This window comes from Uranotaenia lowii, chromosome 2, assembly GCF_029784155.1.
Source record: "Uranotaenia lowii strain MFRU-FL chromosome 2, ASM2978415v1, whole genome shotgun sequence".
Classification (NCBI taxonomy): domain Eukaryota; kingdom Metazoa; phylum Arthropoda; class Insecta; order Diptera; family Culicidae; genus Uranotaenia; species Uranotaenia lowii.
Genome location: NC_073692.1, coordinates 428164465 through 428175971, shown reverse-complemented (window position 1 = coordinate 428175971; position 11507 = coordinate 428164465). Strand labels below are relative to the sequence as shown.

The following is an 11507-nucleotide window of genomic DNA, read 5'->3' as shown; positions in this document are numbered from 1 at the left end:
AAACCATACAATTTATAGTTTGTGAATATGGAATTCATGGTTTTTTCACGGTGCAATCCTATTCGGGATTTCAGCGCTGTTTCAGCGTATAAGGAAGTTTTATTTCAGCCAATAGAAAGTAGGGGAAAATTGGCTGAAAAATAACTCGTTCAGCCTTTGTCCAACCATTTTTGACACCTTCAAATTTGACAGCCGTCAGCTGTACAAGGATAGCTTCGAAAGCGTCTTTCAGCAATATCAAACTTTTTGTTATTCATGACGAATCAAAATAATTATCTTATGAATCGTCTAATGATTCGAAATTTCTTATTTTCCATAATAAAATGGCCTTGCCGGGAAATTTACATTTTAATTCTCGTAGCATTTTCAATTTCTTCATATTAAATTGACCTTGGTTGAGAAATATTTTGGTCGCTTAAGGGCGACACTTTTCTGTTCCTTCGCAGAATGCATGGTTGGTTCTGCCTTCTACGGCATGAGACCAACAAGTCGTAGGTTCAAAGTTCGAGACAAGTTCAAATGAAGAAAAAATAACACGGGAGGGGAAAATTAGCTGGCGAACATCGGACATACATCGGTCAACATTCTTTTTGTCTTTTTTTGTTGCTCCGTCAATTGACGTTTCATGTGGTTTCATGTCACCTTCGCTGATTAATTCTAGCGTAACATTTAAAAAGGGCGAAACTAGCAGTTAGCTCAAAACGAGAAAAACACGTTTGAAAATTCGAAACACCTATTCAAATCCTATTTATAAAATCGACCACTTTTTGTTCAACAAAATCAAAAAATGTGCATTATATTCACTTATTGTTCGATGGTTATCAAGAACTTTAACTTTTTTCGCGTAATTTCAGAGATTTTCGAGTTTCGCCCTATTATTGTTTTCGATTTCAGTTACGCCTGCAAGTTTCGCCCGATTGATCGGCCGTTTTTGTTTTGGTTTTGAAGTTACGCCCATTCATCCTACACGCAAAAACTAATTAGGCCGTTTTGTCACACACGGTCAACTCAGTTACGCCTTTTGGCTCTACACGAATAGAAAAATTCACTCCATTTTGAATAGGCGTAACTTCACGTTCCAACGAAAATGCATCAACAGGAAGTTTCGCCAAATTGAATTTTATCAATTTTTTGAAAGTTTTAAGTAATTTTAAGATGAAACCGCGTTTGATAGGTAAAGTGCAACCGCGTGCATCCGGAATGACCGTTAACTCGATTTGTTTACATTTGGCAGTTTCGCCCTTTTGAAATGTTACGCTAGAATTTCTCCAGATCTCGATGTTTAAGGGCTGAACAGCAGCTTCTCTCTGAATTTGGGTTGCCTTCTTTCAGCAAGATAGCTGATTTAAAATTAGAACTAAACAATGTTTCAGCGGTTGTTGTATGTATGTATGTATGTAAGGGTCCCCCATCGGTAGCAAGGTCCTGCCTATGTCTGTGTGGTTGGCCCGAAGGCTTCCACGGCCGATGGTTCGTCGAGGGAAGGCATCCAGCCCTCAAAACAATGTTTCAGCGGTTGTTCAGCAAAAAATGTTTGTTGGGGAGTGTCGTTGTTCGGGAGCTCAACGCACTATGGAGTCCAGCTCATTTTTTGGCCAAGCCAGAACAGAACCAGCCGGAAGCAGACGGCGGAGGTGCTCCGGGCAGTGGTGCGTGCCCGTGGAGCAGTGCAACCAGGCAGAGTTGCCAGAAATTCCGTGATATTAAGCTGTGATAAACCTGTGCCGTCCGAGCTGTGATTATGTTGTTATCGTTTGGATGTTATGGTAGGAAACGGGCCTATGAGTAGAAATTATGTTAAGCTAGCTTAGGTTTTGAGAATGTCGTAAGAGTAAATTGTGATTATTGCTACAAAGTTTTGGGTTTTGCGTATTTGTGTTGTGGTAAGAGTTAGCCGTGTAGCACACACTGAAAGACAATGATGCTCAACTTGTTTCAGGCGTTATCTGGCTGTCAAGATACTGGAAGCACTCCACCTTTTCAACCTGTTGTCCAGCTACCACGAAATTGGAATGATTTTCTGTGTTGATTTCCATCCACTTGGTCTTTCCGACATTGAGCCGACCCGCCGTCGGAAGCGGCGGCCCTATTACATTGGTCTAGGTCTGCGTGAGAGCTAGGGGTGATCCCTTAGCCCCATCCGCCCCGCGACAGCGTGAAGGACAATATGTCTTTCAAGTTCGAACGCGCAGCGTGAGGAGTCGGATATCAAAACGATTTTAAATGCCACACTGGTAAGCATAAAATCAATTGAAGTACCCAAACCTGGCCCAAAAAGAAGTTTCCGGGTAAACGGGATACAATCATAGATTAAAAATTCTTAATCCGTTAAATGGCATTCCGGTAAATAGTGCATTCCGGTTAATGTCAGTCCGGTAAACGGTTCATTCCGGTATATTTATTTCCGGTAAATAACAGTGCGGTAAATGGTTTTCCGGTAAATGGAATTTCGGTAAACAGTATACAACCATTTTGAGACCTGCTGCCTTGGAGCTTTCGGTGAGGTCGTCGAGTTTGCTATGCATGTCTTATTGTCTTTGGGCGAGCAAAACATTATTGTCAGCCAAGTCAAGGTCGTTCAGTGGCTCCATAGTCGATGGATTCCACGGCAATCCTCGGTTCGGTCTATAGTCAATCGATCCAGTCAAGATTACGATGAGAAAGGGTAGCGGTGATAAGATACATTCTTGTCTCACTCCAGCAGTTACCAGAATTGGATCAGACAAGACAACCATCACGTTAATCGAAAAACATGAAAAATAGTTCAAATTTCAATTATTTTTTCTCGGTTGTACTGGTTGTACGTTGTTCTACATGAGGCAATTTGGCTTGGAACGCAGCACATCAAGATAAAAAAGACACTGGTCATCTTGTCTAGAATAAAGGCCTTGTGCAGATAGATTTCAATATTTCTGTTTTATTTCATTTGCGTTTGATCTGTGTTTAAATTTATAATTTACATGTTTTCTTGCGTAACTTGCTGTACATAAAATATTATAAATATACAAATGAGAACATTTAAACTTAATATATGCTACATATGCTTGCCTAATCAAAAAACTTTCGATGCATTTGAGCGCCCGATTCACTTACTGTTTGTTTCCTTCCTATCATACAAATGTACACACCCTGCTGAGATCCTCAACGCACCGCATCGGATAGATCCTCGCTTACTCATTTTTCTGCTTCGATTGGATGAATAGTTAAAAAAAATCACCTCCATAAGATAAAAGTAGGTTCGTTTTTGCGTGTTTTTACTTACAACAACTGGTATAAATAAAATCGATAAAAATATCAACAAAAAACGCTTCTTTCGCAATTTCATATATTAGGTTTTCATGCTTTACTTTGTTTTGTTTTATGAGAATATTTAGCTGAATCAACATAACTTACAGTTACGGGTTGATTTATATTACTTAGATTTTTATCTTATGTACTTTTTACTCATCTACGGCTTAATAATGTCTGGGAAAAGTGCTCTTTTGGGTCAAATGTAGGTTAAAATAAAGAAAGCTTAGACTGCGGGGGCTTTTTGATTTACTGTTCTTAATCCATTCCCTGTTTGTTGAATCATTCGCTCCGTTTATGTTCCAGTCCGCAAATTCTTAATGCTGATCTTAATTTTGATTAAAATCTTTTTATCTCTTTTTATTTTGATGCATTCTATGGGAGGGTAGCTGATCTTCCAGGAAGATGCCTCCAGTTAGTTTTGTTAGGAGTTCACTTTTAGTGAATCACTGTCATTATAGCTAATCGTTCTGTATATTTGTACTATTTTACATAATAACATTTTCCGTTATTAATCCAAATATTATCCTCGATCATTCATGTTTTTCTTCACAAATCATCCGTGGATGATAATTGATATGTACAGCTATTTACAGGGGATGTTTCATCACAATTGGTGGGTTGTTAGAAAATAATGTCCCTTTTAAAAGTGCATGCATTTTTATTTTAATGGTCGAATGAAAAAAAAATAAGGCCTTTCGTTCGAATAGCTAACAGGAGTCCTCATCAAAAATTTCATGTAGATTATTAATAGAGGATAAATGTTTTAATATAAATGGTCGACGGGTGAAATGAAAGAGTTAGAAGTTGACATGATAGAACGAACTTTTTTCTGAATACAATAAGATTATGTAAACGTAACGAGCACGATTGTTGCTATCCAAACTAAATCCTTCAATAAATGGGATAAATGAAATAAGTTTCCAAATTGTATATTGTTAGATAATTTACAAGGACAGCTTCGAAAAAAGAAGCTTGTACTATAATTTGTGTGTGTACTTCGGACTTAGTATCTACCACAATCTTCAGCAACGCACTTAAGATTAAAAATTCTAAATTTTACAATTTAATCAATCCTTATAGCTTTTCCAGACAATAAGATCGCTTTTCCGTAGCAGATATTAATACTTCCACAAGAAGTAGGATAAAAATTCTACTTTCCCCAGCCAGAACATCCTAAAAATGCCCCTATTGTGTACCGTAACTATCGGGGCTTATAGCCTAAATTTATCACTGTTTTCCAATCCCCATGGTATCCGGTGCTCGGAAATGTTAAGTAAAACATAAACCTTGTAACAAATTTCCTTTTTTTGTTGACGGATCTCGGACGTTACAGCGTTTCCTTCCATCGTTTGAATGCAGCAGGATCAACATCTAAAAATTTTTTTTTTGTTATTTGATTGCATATTGCCTATTACGTTATGACATACCTTAATTTTTCCTGGCAGATTCCACCGATCGCGTTGATTGAAGACAAAACAACATGATTCTAAATCTTTCAATTCGTTTCAACGATTTATCCTTTAAAAAAAAATAGGATTAGAATCAATTCGTGCTGAAAAAATGTCCAAACCTACCACTTTTATCAGAAACTCCGTGATCTTTACCATCGGCAGATAAAACAGCCGAAGAGCACAATTCCGTTTCCGTTTTCGTTGACGAAGCCGTTGCGGATGTCGTACAAACGTAATCGTTCGGTGAGCTTGCTTCACTATTATCTTGGTCCAATTTGTTCAGTTCCAACTCCAATTCTAAACTTAATTCTTTGCTGATGGAACTGCTGACATCGTTGCTGCCCAGACTGCTACTAATAACGTTGTTCCCGCCATCGCGACTGTTGCTACCGCTCGAGTTACTCGAGGATACCGTTGAACTGGACGAACTTGATGTTGTAGTTGTACAGGCGCTGGATGCCTCGACTAAACCCGATGATCCAACGCTACTGCTTGATTGCATCTTCCGTTGACGGTATTCATTAATTGATAGCTTCCGTTTTGGTGTAATGGGCGCAACTGGCTCGGGTATTGTTAGAGCTGGATTCAATCGTGGATCCGAACTGGCAGTTTTTGTGAAAATCTTCGGATAAGGTGTATTTGCACTACCTCCTAGAGTCGACAAATTTTCACTAACTTTTGGACTGGAAAATAGAAACGAGCTACCGACAGGTCTATCTGTTCCAAGTGTGGAAAGACTGGATGATCGTGAACTGCTAAATCCCTTTTCTAGCAGATTGCTAATTTCGGTAGATGATGGTCGATACTGGTAAATGCTGCTAGAATTAGTGCTGTTACTGTTTGCTAGTGTTGATGTGCTCGAACCAATGTTGGCTGTCGTTTTGTGGAAATCTAGCAGCGACGAGCTGCTGGGACGATAACTACCCAAAGTCGACAGAGGTTCGGAACCAACAGATAACGAGGATAGTAGATTCCGTGCAGCATTTGATTGATAGGTACTGGGAGAATTGTAGCTTAACTGGGGAATATCTGGTTTGAGAACTGGTAAACTACTAATTTCACTTGATTCCCGTTGAATCGTTGGTAGATCGGTCGAATGCCAAGATGGGTGTGAATATGACCTTCCAAAGGTTGTAACAGGTGTATCCGCTGATGACGAGGGTGGGCAAGTTACAGCAATTGGAGGAGATGAAGGCTTAGTCATACTTTCAGGCTCTGAAGATTTAAAGTCACACATGTCAACATTAGCTTCATGCGCCACTACTTCTTGTCCATCCAAAACATCCTCTGACGGTGAACCTGGAGGAGTGACACTGTTTTCTTTGCTACTGGAAACCGCCATATCTTTGGAATTTTTTCGGGAACGAGACTTTTTTCTCTCAGCGCTATTTTCTCGACTAATGCTTTTCTTTGATTTTTTGTTACGAGAAATCAAATTCATTATGCTTTCCGAGTGAAAAGATGCTATAACTTTTTGTAAATCTTCCATCTCTGAAGTGTCCTTATCTTCTTCAGTAGAAACTTTTGTTGCCTTGCTCTTGTCTTGGCCATTTAGCGGTTTACTTATTTCTGTTACTGGTTCAACACTTTTTTCCACTGGGATTTCTTTTACAAACATTTCAGAAGTATTGTTCTTCTCACATTCCACACTTTCACTGGTGTTCATAAGACCAATCTCTTCCTCTACAACCATTTCATCCTCAATCAAAACTTCTTGATCAATGATAGTCTCTGCACTACTGACTTGTTCAATCGAACATTCTAAAGTTTTTTCACTACATTCCTGTTCTGATAAACCGCCACTTACGTCGCTTTTAATTTCATTGCTAGGCAAACTCTGCATTGTTTCGATACAACTTTCTTCAGGTATCGAAGGAGCAGCTACGGCGGGTTCTTCAATGGCACACTCTTCTTCGACGTCCGAATTAGCAACACTGGTACTGCAACTGCTATTAGCGGTCATCGAAATTTTCTCTGGAGTTTCCGCAACCGATGAGTTTTGCGACCCAGCCGGCGACGAGGATTCAAATTTGGCCGGACTCCCAATATATTTCTGACTACCTTTGCTGCGGGTGATTATACGCACGGGAGTGTTGTAGGTTGTATCCGGTGGTAACAGTGACGCCGGAACCATTGCTGCCACTGCTGAAGCTGGAATTGTTTCTGCTGATCCCGATTCATACATTGTGGAAGCATTCGAAGGTAGTTCGACTGGTGGCGGCAACAGTAATGACGGATGAGATTCTGCTACTGACTGTGATTGATGATTTTGTATAATCGGTGGTGGAATGATGGATGGTTGTCTTGGAGCTATCAATGGCATCGTTGAGGGCACTGGCAATGGATCTGGATCAGCAAAATGAAGCGGCGTGAGAGATGGCACAATCTTGTATGGTTGAATTCGTGATTGCGCGTTATTCATCCTTACAGCAGCGGTCCGCGACAAATCCATGGCTTGTTTAGCTTCCGGTGTTGTGTGCAGTTGCTGTGATGTTTGATAATTGAGGGTGGAAATACCGGGATTAGACCAATACATACCGCTATCGGTGTAGTTGGAAATCACCTGAGACTGCACATTTCCTATAAAATCAATTTTTTGAGCTGCAACCAGATTTGAATTGTTGGTGGAAGATTCAAGCTGCTGCTTCTGATTAGGATTGTTTTCTTCCGACTGGCGGACTACACGTCTTTTTTTAAGTGGTGTTGTAAACCCGTTAGGTGGAGGCGGAGATGACGATGCTTGGTTCAATTCATCCGTTTCTTCCGATATGGCCTGCCGTAGCCAACGTTTTTTAGCAGCAGCACTTTCTGACGAACTGCTTGCGGTAGAAACAGCTGTTGGAGTCAGTTCTTGTGTATTGATTGGTGTCACTGATGTACTGCTATTCAAAATTGGTTGACCCCCAACTTCTTCCTGATGAGGAGAGCTTTGAGCGATGAATTCTTCAACCTTCCTTGCAGCAATGCACATATTTGGCTCACTAACATCAACACCCAAGGGAGTTCGAACGGATTCATCAATAGTCGTCAACTGTCGTGTGAAGGTTGTAGAATTTGTCTTTTCCTCACTGATGTAACCAGAATCTTGGTCTGGTGTAATTCTTTGCGTTGCTATTAAAACAGTATCACCAGTTTGACCACTGAGCCATTCACGACTCATACTCTTTTTAGTTTTAGCTTTTTGTGGGAACTTGAAGTCTTGTTCAATGGGACTCGTAATAGGCATTTCCAAAGGAGCAACTGCTGCCTCAATGAGCATACATGCCGAACTTAATCTAGGGATACCATCTATGGTGTTGTTCTCTAGCGTTTCCGCATTTGCAGATAATGGTTTAACATCATCGCCGAAAAACGACGCTGCAGATGGCTCTTTAGATTGTGAAAATGTCAACAACAATTCGGCCGCTTTTCCACTCTCGTACGCAGGACGGATCTTACTGTTTTCGTTGGTCAGTGACCGAACTCGTAAAGAATTGCTCTTCTTTGAAGTTTTAGAAACCTTCTTCTTTCGACTTTGATTTGGTGAACCAAAATGTAAGCTCATAGACTTTGATTTCTTTTTCTTTCGTTTCTGTCCTCCGAGAGATTTTTTCTTTGAAGAACTGCCCCCGGAAGGCACGCCACTTTCATCTGGAGTTGACGAGGAAACACTTCTCCGCTTTCCTTCCTTACGTTGTTCCTTAAGTTCTTGCTTGCGTTGCTGCGATTGTTCCATTTTCTCAAAGGCCTTGACGATGGCTTCCATTTTGCGCTCCTCACGGGTCAATTTCCGAGATGGCTTCTTTTCTTCTTTTTGTGCATGACGATGAGATTCCTTGGAACTACCTTTCTTCTTACTGCTGCTTTGATGATGCGTAGAGTGAGGAGAACTGTTGGTACTATTATTACTGCTATTATTTCCCGGTTGCATTGGTTGCTTAACGGGAGAATTTGTAGCACTGTCGGGAAGAGATGACCTGTTGCTTGCTGGTACAACTTCCTGCTTGATTTCCTCCGCTGGTGAACCCAGAAGTGGCGGATATTCTGCGTTCTGGAAGTCGGACTCCTCTTCTTTTTTAATAGTTACAGTTGTGGAATCAATTAGAGACTCGGGCTCGATTTTTGGCTCAGGCAGCACTGTTTGATCTACTTTGATTTGTTTTTCGTCTTTGATCGGAGTTGTCGGCACGGTTGTCGGTAAAGTAATTGGTTCTGTTTCTATCGATGAGAGCGATGAGTACGACGATTCCTGCTTGACTTCTACCTTTGGATATTCGATTTTGATAGTTGCTGGTGGCACCGCTATCGGAGAAATGTACGGCGGTTGTAGTTGATGTTGACTCGACGTTTGTGGTTGTTGTTGTTGTTGTTGTTGAGCTAACACTGAATTCAATGGCATAATGGGTTCTCGGATTGACGGTTGAGACAATTGAAAGTGGGAATGGAATAATTCTTTTTTCATGTTTTCCGCAGATACTATTCTTTGATTCAGGGGAATTGGTGGTGGTGGAGGAGGTGATAACATGCCAGTATTAATCGCAGTTGGTGTCAATGGTTCCTGTTTGATGGGACTTGCCACTGGTGATTTTATCTTTATTCGCAAAATGTCCTCCATGCATTTCTGTTGAGCTAAATATTGCTGCTGTTGTTTTTCTTGGATAATATCCTGTCGCTCTTCGCTTGTTTGAAGGAAATGCGTTGAGTTGTTTGCTGATTGTTGTTCCGGCAGATTTGGAATCATTGGTGATTGCAAAGGTTGATGGTTGATCGATTTATTCGGTGGAATCGTCGATGGAACAGATAGTGCTGGTAGTCCACTTTTCGGCGGCGGTGGAGAATTGATAGGCGATTTGATTTCATTGTAGAATCCAGGTCGCATATTTCCTCCCAGGGGACTCATCGGCTGGGGTGATTGCATATGAGGCGCTATTGCCGTTGTGTGTGGTGACAAGTTTCGAGATTGAGATGTCGATGTAGGACTGTATAAGTAGACAGGTTGTTGTTGATGTTGCTGAATGGAAGCTGACGAAATTGCTTGTCCGATAGAGTATTGGGATTGCATAATCTGTTGCTGCTGTTGGATAGGTGTTATCGGAGCAGACATTGTTGTTTGCTGTTGCGGAGGCACAAACTGTAAAGTGTTTGTTTGACTCTGTTGCTGCTCAATGAATTGATGGAATTGACCATGTACATGCATCGGTGATAATTGTGGAGGACCAATTGATGGTGGCTGAAGCAAAGTTTGTTGTTGTTGTTGTTGTTGCTGGAGAAGCATCATTTCATTCGTACTATCTCCACTAGAAGATATAGATCGCAGTCGACTTTCGATAGTAGAACTTGTCGATCGACTGTTGCGTTTCTTGGTCGGTTTCTTCTCACCATCTCCAAATGCTCCATTGCTTTTCTTGTTCTTTGATGTTTTGGTAGTGGTAGAACCAACCATTGGGACATTTACAGACGTCAAAGAAAATGCAGTAGGGTTTGCACTATTCAATATGTTAGTTCCTGGAGCATTTGGAGGAAAGCCTGTTGTTGGTAGTAAAGCCTCACTCAACTGGGCGGAATATTGACACTCTTTGATAAGTCCACATGCACAAAGATTCGTTACGGTCGTATGTGTAAGAATTATTACTCCACCTACCCTTTGCAGTAAATGTTCGTCATGCTTGATAGTAATTTCAGTGTTGGCTTTGATATTTGCGGTTGATACGATGTAAAGATGTACAACGCCTTTCTCAACATTGTGTAGAATTTCGGCATTTGGCCTGCAAGATCTTCGTATAAATCTGGCATCATTACCATAAGTTCTCGTGTCTACGCATAACTCAATTCCACCGTTTGGAACTTGATAAAGGAATAAAAACGGTCCAGCATTTTTGTTATTTGCCAATTTACCATTGGCTGCCATGTTGAACAATGACTGCAAAGGTTTGTGCTGAGAAGAGATCATGTACTTTCCTCGTATCTCAATAATCGGTGTACTTGGCCCTATATCACCGGTGCTGATGAGAATTTTACCTCCAGCGTGTGGCACCGTAGTGCATTTCTGCACCAAATTGTTAACAGCCGTCGCTGGGATTAGACGGTCTGAACAAAGCAATGGATTTTGGGATTGCATTTTACCGAATGCTTGTAGTCGAGCTCGTAGCTCTGGGGAGTAGTGATTGGTTACCGCTCTTTCATAGTTGTCGATCCAGGTACGGATCATATTTGTCATTTTTTCTGCATTTTGTTCTACCGTTTTGACCTTCTTCTTGGATGGTCGCTTGAGCTCTTTACGTTTACCATTTATTCTGTTCAATGCACTTTCTAATGCCTTCTTGCTTGGTTTCTTATTTGTCGAACTTTCACTCGTGGTTTTCTTTTTAGATGCAGCACTTGCCGCTTTACCTTTCTTAGCACCACCAAGACCTTTTCCTGTTGTGAATTGATTCGCTCCTTTGCCGCTGGAAATAGTTGAACTCAGAGAAGATCCGGGAATGTTCCCACTCGCCGAGTTTGCAGTTGTGCTGCTAACCGCACACTCCGAGATTCCTGCCGCAGTTGGTACCTGCAGGTTGTTGTTCGTTAAAAACAGAGACTGCTCCTTGCGTTTTTCCAGCTGTAACATGCGAGCACGATTTCGGTCCACCTCACGCGGTTGGCAAACTTCACAGTTGTACTCGTCCGGGATGTTCATTCGATCGATGCCCATACAATCGACATGCTGCCAGGCACTGTCATGAATATGAAGAATGCGACTGTTAGAAAATCAAAATTAAAATGAAAAGAACACAAAACTACGTT

At 41.0% G+C, this 11507-nt stretch overlaps 1 protein-coding gene across 4 annotated transcripts in view; it reads right to left on the bottom strand.

Annotated features, from left to right (window-relative positions):
- Positions 1–2897: 2897 nt before the first annotated feature.
- LOC129741032 (uncharacterized) overlaps positions 2898–11507 on the bottom strand; it is a 28296-nt gene continuing 19686 nt past the window's right edge. For 3 of the 4 annotated variants that reach the window (XM_055732729.1, XM_055732730.1, XM_055732732.1), the window contains exons 5-7: positions 4866–11461; positions 4719–4809; positions 2898–4662 (exon numbers count right to left, since the gene is read on the bottom strand). In XM_055732729.1, coding sequence (XP_055588704.1) covers positions 4805–4809; positions 4866–11461 — 6601 coding nt within the window. In that variant the 3' untranslated portion in view covers positions 2898–4662; positions 4719–4804. The remainder of the gene's footprint in view (positions 4663–4718; positions 4810–4865; positions 11462–11507) is intronic. The other variant, XM_055732733.1, reaches the window with a different exon arrangement.